The sequence below is a fragment of the Hyla sarda genome, chromosome 1 (genome assembly GCF_029499605.1).
Source record: "Hyla sarda isolate aHylSar1 chromosome 1, aHylSar1.hap1, whole genome shotgun sequence".
NCBI lineage: Eukaryota > Metazoa > Chordata > Amphibia > Anura > Hylidae > Hyla > Hyla sarda.
In genome coordinates, this window is record NC_079189.1 from 405,164,192 (window position 1) to 405,184,215 (window position 20,024).

At 38.5% G+C, this 20,024-nt stretch overlaps 1 protein-coding gene across 1 annotated transcript; it reads right to left on the reverse strand.

The window, feature by feature from the left end:
• Positions 1-342: 342 nt before the first annotated feature.
• On the reverse strand, positions 343-1,281 carry LOC130369220 (olfactory receptor 6N1-like). The gene has a single exon (XM_056574209.1). It carries the CDS (start codon positions 1,279-1,281, stop codon positions 343-345), a length of 939 nt encoding a protein of 312 aa, XP_056430184.1.
• Positions 1,282-20,024: the final 18,743 nt, after the last annotated feature.

Sequence of the window (20,024 nt, forward strand, 5' to 3'; positions counted from 1 at the left end):
AAATTTAGGAAATACGCCCCTTTTCCCGAAATCAACGCCCATTTTGTAGTTTTTTTTTTTCACTCTGAGGGATTTGGATTCTGTCGGGTTTTTTCTGTCGCACATTCTGTCGCACCTTCCGTGCAACAGAATTTAGGCGCAAAACCCGACAAAAAGAGTCGGAATCATGTTAGCAAATGAGGGCCAAAATGTCAGTTCTGCAAATATTTTTTATTTCACTCCACAACCTATTATTAATTATTAGTATTTCTGAGCTATTTTTCTGGAAAAATGCAAAAACAGGGACACACTAGAATAAGAAATCATCTCTGCAATTATTCAATACTTTTTCTCTACCACAAACTAAAATATCCCATTTTTTGATTTCTTCAGTGCTCTTACCAATGCATTCTTTATTTCCTTATTCCTAAGACTATAGACAAAGGGGTTGAGCAGCGGCGTTATGATCGCATAGAACACAGCTGCTGCCTTATTTCGATTTGGGTTTGAACCAGATGGATGAACATACATAATGCATACTGAAGTATAGAAAATGAGTACTGATGTAAAATGAGAAATGCACGTAGATAAGGCCTTCTTCTTCCCAGTTGTAGAGGGTATTTTGATAACTGTATATATAATAAAACAGTAGGATATCATGGTGAATAAAACAGAGCTTAATGTTAATAAAGACGTAGATATGGAAAGCACAAATGTAGCCATAGAAACATCTGTGCAAGAAAGTTGCAATAAGGGTGTTGACTCACATAGGAAATGTTCAATTACATTTGGACCACAAAAGCAAGATATAGCAACTAAGAGAATAGCAGCCACAGCTATCATAATTCCTAGGGACCAGGATAAACATGCCAGCTGTATACACATTTTTGGGGACATTATCATGGTATATTTAAGAGGGTTACAAATGGCTAAATAGCGATCATAAGCCATAAATGCCAGGAGAACGTTTTCAGTGCCTCCTAAACAACTGAAACAATAAAGCTGAATAATACAACCAGTGAAAGAAATTGACTTATTGCCCGACACAATCCCAGACATCAAATTCGGCAATGTGGAGGAGATATAGCATATTTCGAGAACTGACAGATTACAGATAAAAAAGTACATGGGGGAATGCAGATGTGAGTCTGTCTTCACCAATACGATAATTACAATATTCGAAAATACTGTTAAAATGTAAACATTTAGGAAAAGTATGAAATTAAACAAGAATGTTTCGGGGATTCCCTGGAAACCAAGTATAATAAAATGAGTTGTTCTGCTGCAGTTGTTCTCATCCATTGGCTCCACTGGCTGTAGGAATATTGACTATAGGCAATGAGATGTATGGTAATAGGGATCTTACAGAAATCAGCTGATTAAAATACAACAGCAAATGACAAAGAAATGAAGTGAAAATGAATGCAGCAACTTATGATGCTCCAAAGAAAACAGGGGATACTTTGTGGCACCAAAAGGGGGTATATTGGACAAGTACTAAATCGGACCAGAAATATAAAAGATTACCTTTATTTTACATATGCTTACAGACAACGCATTTCAAGGGAGGCCTCCCCTCTTTATCAGGTCCTAATACTGACATAAACATATACAGTATTAATAAAACAACATGTTCAAATTTCTGCGGGGGAGTGGGAGGTCAAGTTATGTCAGTGTACTGGCAGGGATTACCAACACTGTACAGTGTTCACTCAAGGTTAATAAAGTTAACTAAATAAAACAACTAAAATAAAAGAAAGGAAATTACAGTAATATGTTCAGTACCGTTTCACAGAGCTCAATGCTTAAAGCTTTAAACAAAATCAGAAATTAAACATATGTGAAGCCCCCCTAGGCCTAGCCTAGGTGTTTGGAGGTGTCTAAGAAATATAGCATTGTATCAAGACACTGGTTTGAATCCTTGGACAGACTTTGCATTAAATTAAACTTATTTATAAAAAATAAAATAATTTAGAACAAAGGACCAATAGGGTTTGTCCAATAGTGATTAGAACATTATATTAATATTATTATAGAGGTATTACAGGGTCAATGAGGAATATTGAACTACATAACTAAACTAAGTGATCACCACTAGACAGCAGGGTAATTCAATGTTAGAGAGTGAATGCCAGGATGCAGCCTAAATTGATCAAGTTGGCTGCTGGTATGTAAACTATATGTTTCCATCAGTTGGGTACTGTTTGCCACAGAACGTCTATGCCGGTGTTGATGTCCCAATGAAAGGTTAGTTTGTGTGCATTCACTGATGGTTGGGAAATGATTTGGCATTGCTTAGATTCCTTATGCATCTCAATATAACGTTTATCAAAACAAGTCCAAAACTTTTTATGTGTACAATGAGGTCCAGTTATTTTTTATAGGTAGAATTTACCCCGCCAAATGTTTTCACATGTAGTAACAGAGGGGTCTGTTTTGAAATGATGCAAATTTTTCTCTGTACACAGACAGTTAGGTTCTAGCCAATACATTTACAGGTGAAATTGACAGAATCAACAGGTTCTTTTTCAGTTTTTTCGATAACAGTAAGTGAGTAATATATCAGATGAATCCTTTGCCCTTCATTATATACAGTAGGTTCCTCAGGTGCTGCATTGCTCATGGGGATCACTTTTGCTATTCTCATAACACATGATAAATGTATAATATAATAATTGGAATATTTAACAATTGGGGCTATTTTGTCAAAAAGGTTTTCCCACTAAAGGCAATATATTGAGAGGATATGCCATAACAGTCCAGTCAATGGTGGTCAATGTGTGATCTTTGATGGTCACTAAAATGAAGTGACAGCTCAATAATTTTTACAGAATAATCTAAATGATGTAGCCCCTTACATTGCATACATTGCATGACTTAAAGGGGTACTCCACTAAGATAAATTAATCTGTCAGGATAGGGGATAAGTGTCTGATTGTGGTGGGTTTAACCTCTGTGCCATCCAGCAATCTCCCAAACAATGCACTGTCTCTTACCTCTGGACCCTGCTTCACCCTGCTCAGAAATCCACAACAAAATTCCCCACCTTCTGAGACAGCCTTCTCATGCTGAATAGTGACAGCCCACTCAGCTAATCACTGACTTAGAGGATAAGTTTATCTAAAGTGGCATACCCCTTTAATCCGTTAAGGACCATGCCCATTTTCACCTTAAAGGGGTATTCCATGAATTTTTTTATTTGACTATGCTGCAGGGGCTGTAAAGTTAGTGTACTTCATAATTTAGCATCTGTACCTGTGTGTGACGGTTTTCTCACAATTCTTCTGTGATTGTCACCCCGCTATTTATTTTTAACAGCATACAAAATGACTGTTGTCTCGGATTTTTCCCAGCTTGCAATGCGACAGAGACCTGATTCACTAGTCAGCTGATGACAGGGAGCCTGTCTGCTTCAATGGGTGGAGCGATCGCTTCGTGGGAGAGAGATTAACTGTAACTAATGCAACAGATGTAGGCACCCTGATTGAAAACCACAGGTCTTTTGTGGACAATATGTCTACGTTATGTCTTCATCATAAAGTTGACATGTTTTTAGTTTTGAAAGACATCAGAAGGCTTCAAAGATCTGCAGCAATTTTTAATTTTTTCACAAAATTTTCAAAATCGGCATTTTTCAGTGACCAGTTCAGTTTTGAGGTGGATTTGGGGTGGATTTGAAGGGCCTTCATATTAGAAATACCCCGTTATAAAAACTGCACCCTCAAAGTATTCAAAATGACATTCAGTAAACGTGTTAACGCTTTAGGTGTTTCACAGGAATAGCAGCAAAGTGAAGGAGAAAATTCTAAACCTTCATTTTTTACACTGGCATGTTCTTGTAGACCCAGTTTTTGAATTTTTACAAGAGGTAGAAGGAGAGAAATCCCCCCAAAACTTGTAACCCAATTTCTCTAGAGCAGGGGTCCTCAAACTTTTTAAACGGGGGGCCAGTTCACGGTCCCTCAGACCATTGGAGGGCCGGACTATAGATAACAAAACATGAACAAATTCCTATGCACACATATCTTATTAGTGGACTACCACTTTAAGTATGCAGCACAGCTCCCCCCACATAAGGTTGGCAGTATAGATCTCCCCACATTAGGTTGTAGTTCCCCCACATTAGGGTTGGCAGTACAGTTCCCCACATTTGGGTTGGCAGTACAATTCCCCCACATTAGATGCAGTATAATGTTCCCCCACATTAGGTGCAGTATAATGTTCCCCCCACATTAGGTGCAGTATAATGTTCCCCCACATTAGGTGCAGTATAATGTTCCTCCACATTAGGTGCAGTATAATGTTCCCCCACATTAGGTGCAGTTTAATGTTCCCCCACATTAGGTGCAGTATAATGTTCCCCCACATTAGGTGCAGTATAATGTTCCCCCACATTAGGTGCAGTATAATGTTCCCCCACATTAGGTGCAGTATGTTCCCCCACAGACATACAGCCTCCAGCCATACAGTGTATGGCTGGAGGCTGTATGCCTGTGTTCTTCCCCACTTCAGTGCTCCGACCACCGCTCCTCCGGTCCGGATATAGCAGTAAGTCCCGGGACCAAAGGAGCGGTGGTCAGAGCACCGAAGCTGACTTGCCGCTGGTAACACTTACCTAGCTGGCCAGCGCACGTCCTCACCGCTGCCCCGCTCCTCCGCGCTCCGTTGCTATGGGCGCACGCACGGCGTCAGTGACGTCCCTGCGTGTGCCACTTCCCGGCAGCCCCTGCACCTTTCGGGACACAGGGATGTCCCAGGCAGCGGCGGGCCGGATAAATGTCCTCGGCGGGCCGCTTGTGGCCCGCGGGCCGTAGTTTGAGGACCCCTGTTCAAGAGTAAGGAAATACCTCATATATGGATGTAAAGTGTTCTGTGGGTGCACTATAGGTTTCTGAAGGGAAGGAGCGACAATGGGATTTTGGAGAGTGAATTTTGCTGTAATGGTTTTTGGAGGGCATGTCACATTTAGGTAGCCCCTATGGTGTCAGAACAACAAAACAAAACCCCACATGGCATACTATTTTGGAAACTACCCCCCTCAAGGAACATAACAAGGGGTCCAGTGAGCCTTAAAACCCCACAGGTGTATCACGACTTGTGTAAATAACATTTTTTATTTTTCAGTAAAATGCTGTTTTTTCCCCAAATTTTACATTTTTACAAGGGGTAATAGGAAACAATTTCCCCCAAAATGTGTAACCTCATCTCTTTTGACTATGGAAATACCCCATGTGTGGAAGTCAAGTGCACTGCGGGCGCACTACAATGCTCAGAAGAGGAGCCACATTTGGCTTTTGGAAAGTAAATTTTGCTGAAACGGTTTTAGGGGGGCATTTTGCATTTAGGAAGCCCCTATGGTTCCAGAACAGCAAAAAAAAAAAACATCTATTTTGGAAACTATGCCCCTCAAGGAACGTAACAAGAGGTACAGTGAGCCTTTACGCCCCCCAGGTGTTTGACAAATTTTCACTAAAGTTGGACATGAAAATGAAAAGTTAGATTTTTTCACTAGAATGCTGTTGTTACCCCAAATTTTTCTTTTTCACAAGGAATAATAGGAGAAAAAGCCTCCCAAAATTTGTAATACCATTTCTTCTCAGTATTGGGAAACCCCATATATAGATGTAAAGTGCTCTGCAGGCGAACTACAATGCTCAGAAGAGAAGGAGTGCATTTGAGCTTTTGGAGAGAGAATTTGTTTGGAATGGGAGTCGGGAACCATGTGCGTTTGCAAAGCCCCCCGTGGTGCCAGAACAGTGGATACCCCCCACATGTGACCCATTTTGGAAATTACACTCCTAACAGAATTTAATAAGGGGTGCAGTGAGCATATACACCCCACTGGCGTTTGACAGATCTTTTAAACAGTGGGCCAAGCAAATAAAAAATTACATTTTTCATTTTCACAGATTGACAGCCTTTTGGAACAGTAGACACCTGGAGGGTGTAAATGCTCACTGCTTCACTTATTACATTCCTTATTACATCCCTGTGCAAATCACCAATTTAGGCCTCAAATGTACATGGTGCACTCTCACTCCTGAGCCTTGTTGTGCGCCCTCAGAGCATTTTACGTCCACATATGGGGTATTTTTGTACTCAGGAGAAATTGTGTTACAAATTTTGGGGGTCTTTTCTTCTTTTTACCTCTTGTGAAAATAAAAAGTATGGGGCAACACCAGCATGTTAGTGTAAAAAATAAAAAAATGTTTACAATGACATGCTGGTCTAGACACCAACATTACCTTTTCGTAAGGGGTAAAATGCGAAAAAGCCCACCAAAATTTGTTAGGCAATTTCCCATATGGAAATACCCCATATGTGGAACTAAACTATTAAAATATGACAGGGCTCTGAAGTGAGAGAGCGCCAGGGATAGGGACAGACCTGGATTGCCTCCGATCCGATACCAAAATTACCCTACGGCAGTGTTTCCCAAACAAGGTACCTCCAGCTGTTGCAAAATTTCCTGCCTGGACAGTCTTGCAACAGCTGGAGGCTCCGTTTTGGAAACAGTGCCGTACCAGATGTTTTAATTTTTTTTAAATTTTGTGTAGTATATTGTAGTGTTTTAAGGGTACAATCACACGGTTGGGGGTTTACATGGGGGGGGGGCAAACCTCCAGCTGTTGCAAAACTACAACTCCCGGCATGCCCTTTGGCTGTCCGTGCATGCTGGGGGTTGTAGTTATGCAACAGCTGGAGACACACTGGTTGCAAAACAGAGTTTGTTTCTTAACTCAGTGTTTCGTAACCAGTGTACCTCCAGCTGTTGCAAAACTACAACTCCCAGCATGTACAATCTATCAGGTAGAAGAAATCCCGGCACTCACTGGGTATGCTGAATCATAGTAGTTTATTAATCCATATGCAAGGTAATGCAAGATAGCGACTCGCAGGACGCGTTTCGGCCAGGTGGCCTTTGTCAACTGATCTACCTGTTAAGGTTCACAGGTGTACATATATACAGAGAGGAAGCCCTCCCCTTCCGGCTCATAGGTGAAAACACCTGAAGGCTGAGCCGGGAGGAGACTGCATCTTACATAAAATGAAAATAAATAATGCATTCATAGGCAAAGTAAGCAAAAGTATAGCAATAATAATAATAAGGGAGCAGTATAAATTACATGATATGCAATAGTCATCAAGAGGAAGCAAAAGATCTGTACTTTAACTATATAGAGATTCATTTGGAATCATTCTGACCGTGCTCTATGCTTGCAGTGATGAGTGACAAGAAGAAGGAGTATCAATGTGGTCTCTAAAAAAGGAGACATAATCAGTTAAAAAACAACAATATATGCAATGACATTTTATAGAATTTGACTAATTTCATAGTCCCTATTAAGATCCCTAGGTTGAATAGTATTGAGGCGGTGTATCCAGTATGTTTCCTTTTTTAGTAGGAGTTTTTTGATGTTACCGCCCCTTCATGGTTTATCAACATGATCTATGACTTGGAATCTCAGTTGTGAGATGTTGTGACCCATTTTGTCAAAGTGGAAAGGGATGAGAAACAAAAGGTTTTTGCAACGGATTGGGGATTTGTGTCTGTTAATGCGGTCCCCCACACGCTGGGTAGTTTCCACAACGTATAGGAGACTGCACGGACACTTGATAGAATAGATGACATTCTTGGACTCACATGTGTAGAAAGATCGAATTTTAATGTTTTCGCCGCTATGTGGATGTTGTACAGTATCACCCTTAATAATATGGCTGCATTGAGCACAATGCAGACATGGGTATGTGCCATTCTTTTTACTTTGTAAAAAGGTTTGTCATGGCAAAACTTTAGTTGACCCTATATCTGTCCTAATTAATTTATCATGTAAGTTAGGTGCTCTTTTGTTGCAGATAAGGGGAGGGTTTTCTAATTCGGCAATCTGAGGGTAAGATCTATTGAGGAGGTACCAATATTTTTTGATCACATTGTCCACCTTATAAGAGAGGGGATGGTAATTTCTTACAAAGGGAATCCTAGGGTTGGTGGAGGGAACCCTAGTGGAAGGTATTTTAGCTGCCTCCAGGACAGTTTCTGGGTAACCCCTCTCGCGGAATTTGTCCTCCAGTTCCCGCAGTCTCACATCCCTCTTTTGTGGGTCATGTACAATCCTCTCCACCCTTTGTCGCTGTGCTCTCGGGAGGGATTTCTTTACCGAACTGGGGTGTGAGCTGGAGAAGTGGAGTAGACTATTCCGATCAATGGGCTTTCTATAGAGATCTGTCTCAAGATCGCCCTTGCCATTTTTAACAACCAGTGTGTCCAGGAAGTTAATGCTTTCCTGGCTGCATGTCATGGTGAACTGTAATTTACTCCTGATATTAATCATGAAGTCCAGAGACAGATCAAGGGTAGAACGTGGCCCCTCCCAAACGCAAAAAATATTTTGCGATGTCTTCTACCTATTATTTGCACCCCTGGTCCACGTGCACCACCACTTTTACGAGTGCCGACTCTCTACTACTTTTATTTGGACTGTACAGTCTATCAGTACCTGCTGGGAGTTGTAGTTTGCAACAGCTGGAGGCAAACTTGTTGTGAAACACTGAGTTAGGTAACAAACTTTCAGTGTTTCGCAACCAGTGAGCCTTCAGCTATTGCAAAAACTACAACTCTCACCATGCAGTGACAGCCAAAGGGCATGCTAGGACGTGTCTGCACGTCACTGATGTCCTCCTCAGGTTCCTCAACAGTGTCTGCTTCAGGAGCCTGAACGTTCGCAACACCACCTCCCACGCCACTCTCCTCATCATTACTTGCTCGCCTAGCGGAGGAAGCGGGGATGTCTCCTCCACTTCTTGGCTGGGCAGTAGCTTCTGACTGTCCTCTAGATCATCCTCACTAAATAGTGGAGCTGAACCCACAGCATAAGATACTTCTGTGGGGGAGGGAACAGCAGAGGACAGAGGCAATGGGAGGACAGGGACTGCTCCCCGGGCCATGCCAATTGAGGGTTGTGTCTGAGGAATCCAACGACTGTTGACTGGGGGTGTCAGATGTCACTTGTGATGAAGTGGATGACCGTGTTAACCAATCGATGATGGCAGATGGGTTGCTGGTCGAGACACGACCGCTAGCTGATACCAGGAGCTCCTGCTGCCACTCGCCCCTAGTCTGCTGTGACCTCTGCCTGATGAATTTAGGCCTCTGCCACTCCTCTGTGCATGTCCTGGCACTTCTCTGCCTGACATACTTAGTGCATATATGAGGGGAGTACAACGCGCTCCATTACGCTTAAAACAGTATCTGTCTACAACACCAGCAGGTGTGTACTTTTGGCTGGCCTTTAACAGTATCTAGGCCCTTAAGACTTTAACAGGAACAAAATGGTACACCACTTAGATGTACGTATGTGGTATGCACTTATGAGGGGAGGACAATACGCTCCAGTATGCTTAAAACAGTATTTGTCAATAACACCAGCAGGTATGTACTTTTGGCTGGCCTTTCACATTATCTAGGCCCTTAAGACTTTAACAGGAACAAAATGGTACACCACTTAGATGTACGCACAGGTTATACTTAATAGAGGACAATACGCTTTTAGTGCTCTGCTGACCCTAACTGTTCTATACCCCAAACTGCTCTTTCTCCCTTTCCTATGGCTTCTAGGCTGGATTTGGGCTTGAGGTGAATCGCTGCTGTAAAAAAGCTTTTCTGTTCAACACACACTTCTCTCTGTCCCTTTCTCTCTGCAATAGAACGCTGATGTGACTAGGAGGTGAATCGTTGCTGTAAAAATGCTTTTCTGTGCAACGCACTCTGCTGTCTGTCCCTTTCTCTATGCAATAGAACGTGGATGTGACTGGATGCCGATTATTTAGGGCTGTGACATCACAGGGGTGGATGGCTGCTGATAGGCTGCATGCTGCATATGATTCAGTGTTATCCTGCCGAACCCTTCCCATGATTCCTTGCCCTATGTCCTCACATGTGGATCCGCCATTTTAGATGCTTTGGAGTCTGGACCTCTCTAAATGGAATTTAATGAAGCGAATCGCAGCTATATTCGCATTCATGAATTCGGATTTGTCAGATTCGATTTGCTTCGCTCATCTCTAATGAGCAATTTTGCCAAGATGTATTTTGGCTTTGATTTGGCAAATCTGACTGCCAGATTAATTTCAGATTCAGATCCTGATTTGGATTTGGAAGAGAGCAACAATTGCCTGGAAGTATGTGCAGGAGCAGGGACAATACACTAAGCAGCAGTACACCTTTACTGAGCAGATTGCAGACTCTGTAAGCTAAGATAAAAAAAAAACAACTTACTAACAACCTCTTTCTAATACTTTGACATAAGTCTTTTCAGTATGAATAATTCAACCAAAATGAATTACAAAGAAAAATAAAGATGTGGGTAGCTCTAAAACCAAAATTATGACTTATGCGTGCCAGGCGGGTACTAACGTGGAGGTTGTGTATTCCGTACAACCTAAACAATAATATAGGTAGGTATATACACAATCATGTGTATATAGAATACGTATTCCTCAATGCTGGGCTTGATTATAGTATATTTTATAAAAGTTTGTATATCAAAAATAAATATTAAAGAAATGTGTATATATATGTGCAATATGTATATGTGAAAAATGTAAAAATAATAATACAATAGGATTCGGTCTGTATATATTAATTAGTTTTTGTTTATAAAATATATAATATAAAAATATTGGTTATTAGCTTGCTGCACCCTCTGCAGGGCCCTTGCATGGGGCAGTATAGGCTATTTATAAAATAAAGTAAAATAAAATAATGAGATAACCATTAAAAGAATAGGCCAAAAGTACCAACTTGGCACTGGTATCTTCTTAGTACAATAGTGAATCGATATACAGTTATACAGTTAGTATATAATCCCCCAAAGTATATAGTTAGTATAAAGCAACAAAGTTCCTTAGACACTCGTTGGGGATACAGTGGTAGTTTCTGTATCTTTTATGCATGTAGAAAAAATGGTAAAATTGTCTTGTGTATTGTTGGTGCACAGGACCACTCACCGCCCTGTTCCTGTGAGGTCCCGATAGCTTGTAGACGGAGCTGGCACGGAAGCACCGGCCCTGGGGAAAAAGGCCCGTCTCGGGGGACCTGTACGTAGCGCTCCGCTGTTCCCGATCCTCTGACTGGAATGGCTGGCATCCTGCCTATAGTTGGTGAATGTCCGCAATCTGGAGAGATGTGTAGGAGCTGAAGGTGGATAGGAACTTGCGGCAGTGGCTGTCGGCGTGCTCCTGTATTAGCAAACATGCAGCAGTGGGTCTCAGTTAGCGAACCTCCTGCTGTTGCAATTGGTAAATTTTTCCTGTTGGTGTATGGCCTTAATGATCCAATATTATTCAGGTTAGACACATTTCGAGGTAGCACTGTACCTCTTTTTCAATAACAGTGCCTAATATTCTTAAGGTGGTGTTATTTATAGTGCTTACATACCTGAAATAGGTAAAAGACTTTGTACTGAGATCACAAAAATACAGACCAGATCCTATTGTGAAGTGGGTGCAGGTGATGTGTAAGGTGTGGTGAAAAAAAAATAAATCGCTATGTGTGAATTAGTGCAAGTGATGTGTAGGGTGTGGTGAGGGAAAATAATTTGCTGTGTTTGAATAGGAGCCAGTGATGTGTAGGGTGTGGTGAGAGGAAACAATTCTCTATGTGTGGGTAAGGTGTAATGAGAGAAAATAGAATAAAAATCGCTGTGTGTGAATAGTGATGTGTGTGTAAATAATGTAGCTTGTTAATTTGTGCTTTTTTTGTTTCTGATATATGAAAAGTGTTATTGTGTTCTAGATGTATTGGAAGAAAAATGAAATAAAGAAAAGAAAAAGGAAAATAGAAAGAAAAAGAAGAAGAAAAGAAAAGGAAAAATAAGAAAAAATATATTAGATGAGGTTGAAAATGAAAATATTTAGAAATATTGGTGTTTTGTTATAATCTGATGAGAATAATAAGAATTGTGTTTGGTATGAAATTATATAACTATATTTTGAGTATAAAAACATAACTATATTTTGAATATAAAAATATATAAATAAAAATATAAATGTAACTCTATATGTCATTATTATGATGTTGATTGGATTCTGATAATGGGAAAAACAAAGTGATTGGGTTATATATATATATCTATAGGTGTAAATAATATATAAACATTTGCATAAATATATACAAATTATATGAAAATTAAAAATATATAGAATATATGTAAAAATAATAATATGTATATATATATATATATATATATATATATATATATATCATTGGCTATATATAGATTATAAAATGTATGAATTAATAAATAAATTATTTTACTCATCTGTATTGTTAATTATTGTGGCTCATTAGAAGGTTCGACATAAACAAATTATTGTGGCTAGCTGAAAGACAGATAATGAAAGGCGAATAGTGTTATAAATATAAATTTGGAGTATTAAAATTGATTAGTGGGTATTATTAAATAATTTGATTGATTAATAATTTGAGAATGGATGTGGCGGGTTGATATATATTTTTTCTTTATAAAAAGCCGAATATCTCCAATTCGGCATTTAATCCCCTAGGAGCTAATGTTTCCATTTCTTAAATGAATTTTGATTCAATACGGGACATTTTAGATATGAAATTTCCTCCCCTCCAATCTGATTGAACTGTTTGCATAGCAGCAAAATGTGTACCTCTCAAGTGACATTGATGTGCTTCCTTATAGTGTACTGACAGTGTGTGTTTCTCAAAGCCTCTCTTGATGTTGTAAAAATGTTCTGATATTCGTTTTTTAAGGGTGCGTGAAGTTCGGCCAATATATTGTTTATCACATGGACATTTTATAATATAAATGATATTTTTACTGTTACAAGTTAATAGTTCTTTGATAATGTGTGTTTTATGGTTGTTGTGGATGTTATTTTTTCAGTTTTTTTAGGGAACTCTGTGATTTTACAGTTATTGCATTGTCCACATCTGAAAAAATCTGTTGAGTTTGATATCGTATGTTGTGTTGATATGTGTAAACCAGTTGTTGATTGTTTGGTAGTTGGAGCAATTTTTAGACCAAGATTAGGTGCTTTCGTGAAAATTACTTGGGCATGTGCGGGTAGCAATGGTCCAATGGTTTTGTTCAGTTGTAATAAATGCCAATGTCTATTGATGATTTTTTTATGTGATTATGTGATGTATTGAATGGAATTATTATTTTTGCTTGATGTGTATTATCTTCCTGTTTGGTGTGATCTGTTTCAAATAATTTTTGTCTATCTTGTGTTCTGACTTTTGATAAAGAATCTTGTAATAATGTGTCTGGATATTGTTTTTGTTTGAATTGTGCAGTTAATGTGTTTGCTTCTTGATCGAATTTTTGAGTGTCTGTACAATTTCAAATTAAAATAGTTAGTGTTTAGTTGTTCTATAAAAGGTGTGTAGTTGCTCTGATGTATCTTTCCATATTAACAGAATGTCATCTATATAACGTTCCCATAGGACCAGGTTTACGCCGAACTCGAGGGTGAGGGTAAGATGTTCCCAATAAGCCATGAACACATTTGCAAAACTCGGCGCAAAGCTGGTCCCCATGGCCGTTCTTACAAGCTGTAAATAAAAATGACTGTTGAAAAAGAAATAGTTATGTGATAGCATAAATTGGATGCCATCCAGAATATATTGAATTTGGTTCCGTGGAATATCACTATTTTGCAGAAAATGGTTTATAGCTGTAATACCTTGTTGGTGGTCAATGCAGGTATATAGTGAGCTAACATCTAGGGTGGCAAGATACCAGTCGGATTGCCATTCTATTGTTTCTATGTGTTTGATAATATGGGTAGTGTCTTTAATATATGAATTTGTCTGTTTAACAAATGGTTGTAATATAATTAGTGATGTCGCGAACATAACATTTTCGGTTCGCGAACGGCGAACACAAACTTCCGCAAATGTTCGTGAGCTGGCAAACCGGGCGAACCGCCATTGACTTCAATGGGCAGGCGAATTTTAAAACCCACAGGGACTCTTTCTGGCCACAATAGTGATTTAAAAGTTGTTTCAAGGGGACTATTACATGGACTGTGGCGTGCTGGAGGGGGATCCATGGCAAAACTCCCATGGAAAATTACATAGTTGATGCAGAGTCTGGTTTTAATCCATGAAGGGCAAACATCACCTATTATTCCTAAATTCTTTGGAATAACGTGCTTTAGCCCCCTTTAGGCAGCACATAGAGCCCCCCTTTAGGCATCACATAGTTAGATCCCCCCTTTAGGCAGCACATAGATTCCCCCATATTAGGCAGCACATAGTTAGAGCCCCTCTTTAGGCAGCACATAGGTTGAGCCTCCCTTTAGGCAGCACATAGAGCCCCCTTTAGGCAGCACATAGTTAGATCCCCCCTTTAGGCAGCACATAGATTCCCCCATATTAGGCAGCATATATTTAGATCCCCCTTTAGGCAGCACATAGATTCCCCCATATTAGGCAGCACATAGTTAGAACCCCTTTTAGGCAGCACTGGTTTTATTTCACAGCCAAAAATTTTTTTTTAATTTTTTTATTTGAACAACTGTCACACCAAATGTGATTTGCACTAGTGTGACAATGAGCAAAAAAGGTTGCCAGCGGAGTTACCCTTTTAAGCAGAGGTACCCAACCAGGGTGCCTCCAGCAGTTGCAAGACACACGGACTGAACTTATAGCCATTTTAATACTGTAGTTAGTTGCTTGAAGGAACTTAAATTTTACACCGGAGTACCCCTTTTAACCAGCGGTTCCCTCCCAACCAGGGTGCCTCCAGCTGTTGCAAGACACACGGACTGAACTTATAGCCCTTTTAATATTTTAGTTAGTTGCTTGAAGGAACTTAAGTTTTACTCTGGAGTACCCCTTTTAACCAGTGGTTCCCTCCCAACCAGGGTGCCTCCAGCTGTTGCAAGACACGGACTGATTTTTGAGCCCTAAAAAGGGCTTTTTTGTGTGCTGTCCTTAAAGCAGATGTTAGACTAGTGCTTTAGGAGTAAAGTGGACCCTGAATACACCACCTAGCAGCAACCTAGCTATCGCTTTCCCTATTACAGCAGGAGCAGCTTCTCTGTCCCTCCACTTTCTAAGCCTGCAGCATGCCGAATGAAGATATAATGGCATCCGTGCAGGAGGTAGGAGGGTCTGGAAGGGAGGGACTGCTGCTGATTGGCTTTAATGTGTCTGCTGACTCTGACTCACAGGGTCAAAGTTTACCGCAATGTTAAAGTATAGGGGGCGAATCGAACATCACATATGTTCGCCCGGCGATGCGAACGCGAACATGCTAAATTCGCCGGGAACTGTTCGCCGGCGAACAATTCGCAACATCTCTAAATATAATATCGATGTATTCAGACAAGTGTGATGTTATGGATTGGATGCCAGAAATTATGGGTCTGCCTGGGGGTTGTGTGAGATTTTTGTGGATCTTGGGAATGCGTTTGTCGGTGTTGGTAATGTAGCTGTGTTCTTGCTTGGTTAACATGTTCTGGTGATATGCATCATCACATAAGGTTTGTAGGGTAGTTTGAAATTGTTCTGTAGGGTTATGTGGTAATGTTTTATATGTGTTTGTATCTGATAACTGATTGTTACATTTCATGTTATACATTTCCGTGTCCATGATAACAATCCCCCCCGCCTTTATCAGCGGGGTATATGGTAATTTGGTTATCTTTTTGTAAATCTTTCATGGCCTGTATTTCTTTTCTGGTCAGATTTTTTTTTTTTTTTTTTATATACATTTTTTTTATATCGTTTTCTATTTAAGTTTAAATGCTATCATAGGGTCACTCATTTCTTGTTTAGGGTACGCTTTAGATTTTTGTTTTACATGTGTATGTGTATATTGATGGTTTGCGCATATATTTTTCAATACCGATATAGGGGGAGATTTATCCAAACCTGTCCAGAGGAAAAGTTGCCCAGTTGCCCATAGCAACCAATCAGCTTGCTTCTTTCATTTTTAACAAGGCCTCTGCAAAATGAAAGAAGCAATCTGATTGGTTGCTATGGGCAACTGGGCAACTTTTCCTCTGCACAGGTTTTGATAAATCTCCCTCATAAACTTTAAATTTATCTAATGGTTCACTGGGTGCGAACTTGAGGCCTTTATTCAAAAGCGATGTATGTTGAAAAGATAAGGTTTTTCCATTTAAATTGACAATAGATGTATTGTCCTCTAGTGGGTTTTGTCTATCTTTGTTTTTGGTCTTACATCGGGTTCTATTTCTTCTTCGTATGTGCGTTTTCGTGTTGGTGTGGCTTTGAATGAGATTTCTCATGCTGGTGGGTGGACTTGTACTATTGTGGTTTCTCATGCAGGTATGTGAACTTGTGCTACTGTGGTTTGGTGATGTTGAGGGTTGGGATGTGTTTGTGTTGTCTGTTGTGTATCTTGATAATTCGGTTGGGGAGGTGTAGGTAGAAGTGGTTGTTTCGGTGTGTAATGCATTTTGTTCGATGTCTCTGTTCTGGTATATCGGTTGTGATTGTAAGTGTTGTTGTAATGTTGGTGCGGAGATCTGTAGTGTTATTGTGTATAGTGATTTTGCGGTGGTCTGTATCTCCAATTTTGTGACTGTGGGTGATAGTGTGTTATTTTTGGTGATTGAGGGGAATAGTGAATGATGTGATGATTTTAAGATAAAAAATCATTATTATCTCTTAGAGGTTGATATCTATTGGTAACTGGTATATTGTATACGGTTTTATTTTGCTTATGTATTATATAGATGACATTCTGTTAATATGGAAAGGTACATCAGAGCAACTACACACCTTTATAGAACAACTAAACACTAACAATTTTAATTTGAAATTCACACCCAACATCAATACACATACAATAGAATTTTTGGATTTACAGATTACCATTCAAAACAATAAAATTACCTGTAGTACATATCACAAACCAACATCCAAGAATAGCTACATCCGGTTTGATAGCTGTCATCTGCCTCAGTGGCATACCATACCATATGGACAATACCGTAGAGTTAGACGTAATTGTACAGACACTCAAAAGTTCTAACAAGAAGCAAACACATTAACTACACAATTCAAACAAAAACAATATCCAGACACATTATTACAAGATTCTTTATCAAAAGTCAGAACACAAGATAGACAAAAATTCTTTGAAACAGATCACACCAAACCGGAACATAATACACATCAAGCAAAAATAATAATTCCATTCAATACATCACATAATCAGATAAAAAAAATCTTCAATAGACATTGGCATTTATTACAACAGGACAAAACCATTGGACCATTGCTACCCGCACATGCCCCAGCAATTTTCACGAAAGCACCTAATCTTGGTCTAAAAATTGCTCCAACTAACAAACAATCAACAACTGGTATTCACATAACACAACATACAATATCAAACACCACAGGTTTTTTCAGATGTGGACAAAGCAATAACTGTAAAATCACAGAGTTCCCTAAAAAACCAACCATAAAACACACATTATCAAAGAACTATTAACTTGTAACAGTAAAAATATCATTTATATTATAAAATGTCCATGTGATAAACAATATATTGGCCGAACTTCACGCACCCTTAAAAAACGAATATCAGAACATTTTTACAACATCAAGAGAGGCTTTGAGAAACACACACTGTCAGTACACTATAAGGAAGCACATCAATGTCACTTGAGAGGTACACATTTTGCTGCTATTCAAACAGTTCAATCAGATTGGAGGGGAGGAAATTTCATATCTAAAATGTCCCGTATTGAATCAAAATTCATTTATGAAATAGAAACATTAGCTCCTAGGGGATTAAATGCCGAATTAAAGATATTCGGCTTTTTATAAAAAAAATATTAAAAAATATATCAACCCGCCACATCCATTCTCAAATTATTAATCAATCAAATTTTTTTATAATACCCACTAATCAATATTAATACTCCAAATTTATATCTATAACACTATTCACCTTTTATTATCTGCCTTTCAGCTAGCCACAATAATTTGTTAATGTCGAACCTTCTAATGAGCCACAATAATTCACAATACAGATGAGTAAAAAAAAATATTTATTAATTCATGAATTTTATGATCTATATATAGCCAATTATATATATATATATATATATATATATATATATATATATATACATATTATCATTTTTACATTTATTCTATATATTTATCTTTTTCATATAATTAGTATATATTTATGCAAATGTTTATATATTATTTACACACACATATATAACCCAATCACTTTGTTTTTCCCATTATCAGAATCCGATCAACATCATAATAATGACATATAGAGATACATTTATATTTTTTATTTTTATACTTAAAATATAGTTAGGTTTTTATACTCAAAATATAGTTATATTATTTCATACCAAACACAATTCTTATTATTCTCATCAGATTATAACAAAACACCAATATTTCTAAATATTTTCATTTTCAACCTCATCTAATATATTTTTTCTTATTTTTCCTTTTCTTTTCTTTTTCTTTCTATTTTCCTCTTTCTTTTCTTTATTTCATTTTTTTTCCAATACACCTAGAACACAATAACACTTTTCATATATCAGAAACAAAAAAAGCACAAATTAACAAGCTACATTATTTACACACACATCACTATTCACACACACAGCGATTTTTATTTTATTTTCTCTCACTTCACCTTACACATCTCTTGCACCCATTCACACATAGAGAATTGTTTCCTCTCACCACACCCTACACATCACTGGCTCCTATTCAAACACAGCAAATTATTTTCCCTCACCACACCCTACACATCACTTGCACTAATTCACACATAGCGATTTATTTTCTTTCACCACATCTTACACATCACCTGCACCTACTTCACAATAGGATCTGGTCTGTATTTTTGTGATCTCAGTACAAAGTCTTTTACCTATTTCAGGTATGTAAGCACTATAAATAACACCACCTTAAGAATATCAGGCACTGTTATTGAAAAAGAGGTACAGTGCTACCTCGAAACGCATCTAACCTGAATAAAATTGGATCATTAAGGCCATACACCAACAGGAAAAATTTACCAATTGCAACAGCTGGAGGTTCGCTAACTGAGACCCACTGCTGCATGTTTGCTAATACAGGAGCACGCCGGCAGCCACTGCCGCAAGTTCCTATCCACCTTCAGCTCCTACACATCTCTCCAGATCCCTGACATTCACCAACTATAGGCAGGACGCCAGCCGTGCCAGTCAGATGATCGGGAACAGCGGAGCGCTACGTACAGGTCCCCCGAGACGGGCCTTTTTCCCCAGATAAAGAAACTACCACTGTATCCCCAACGAGTGTCTAAGGAACTTTGTTTCTTTATACTAACTATATACTTTGGTGCATTATATACTAACTGTATAACTGTATATCGATTCACTATTGTACTAAGAAGATACCAGTACCAAGTTGGTAGTTTTGGCCTATTCTTTTAATTGTTATCTCATTATTTTATTTCATTTTACTTTATTTTATAAATAGCATATACTGCCCCGAGCAAGGGCCCTGCAGAGGGTGCAGCAAGCTAATAACCAATATTTTTATATTATATATATATATATTTTTATAAATAAAAACTAATTAATATATACAGACCGAATCCTATTTTATTATTATTTTTACATTTTTCACATATTCATATTGTACATATATATACACATTTCTTTAATATTTATTTTTGATATACAAACTTTTATAAAATATACTATAATCAAGCCCAGCATTGAGGAATATGTATTCTATATACACATGATTGTGTATATACCTACCTATACAAAATGAATTACAATTAAATTTTGGGGGAAATTTAGACAGAAAATATTGACATCTAGATGATGACTTTTCTTTTATATATTTTCATGCAAATAGCACCTTACATATGTTTATTACAGCACCCATAGACTGCTATGGACCAAACTAAATGTCTTGGTGTATGCCGATAGGTCCATGTTTTGAAATGTTGTACATGATCCATGCATGTAGCTTTGTGGTTCATGACTTTACTATA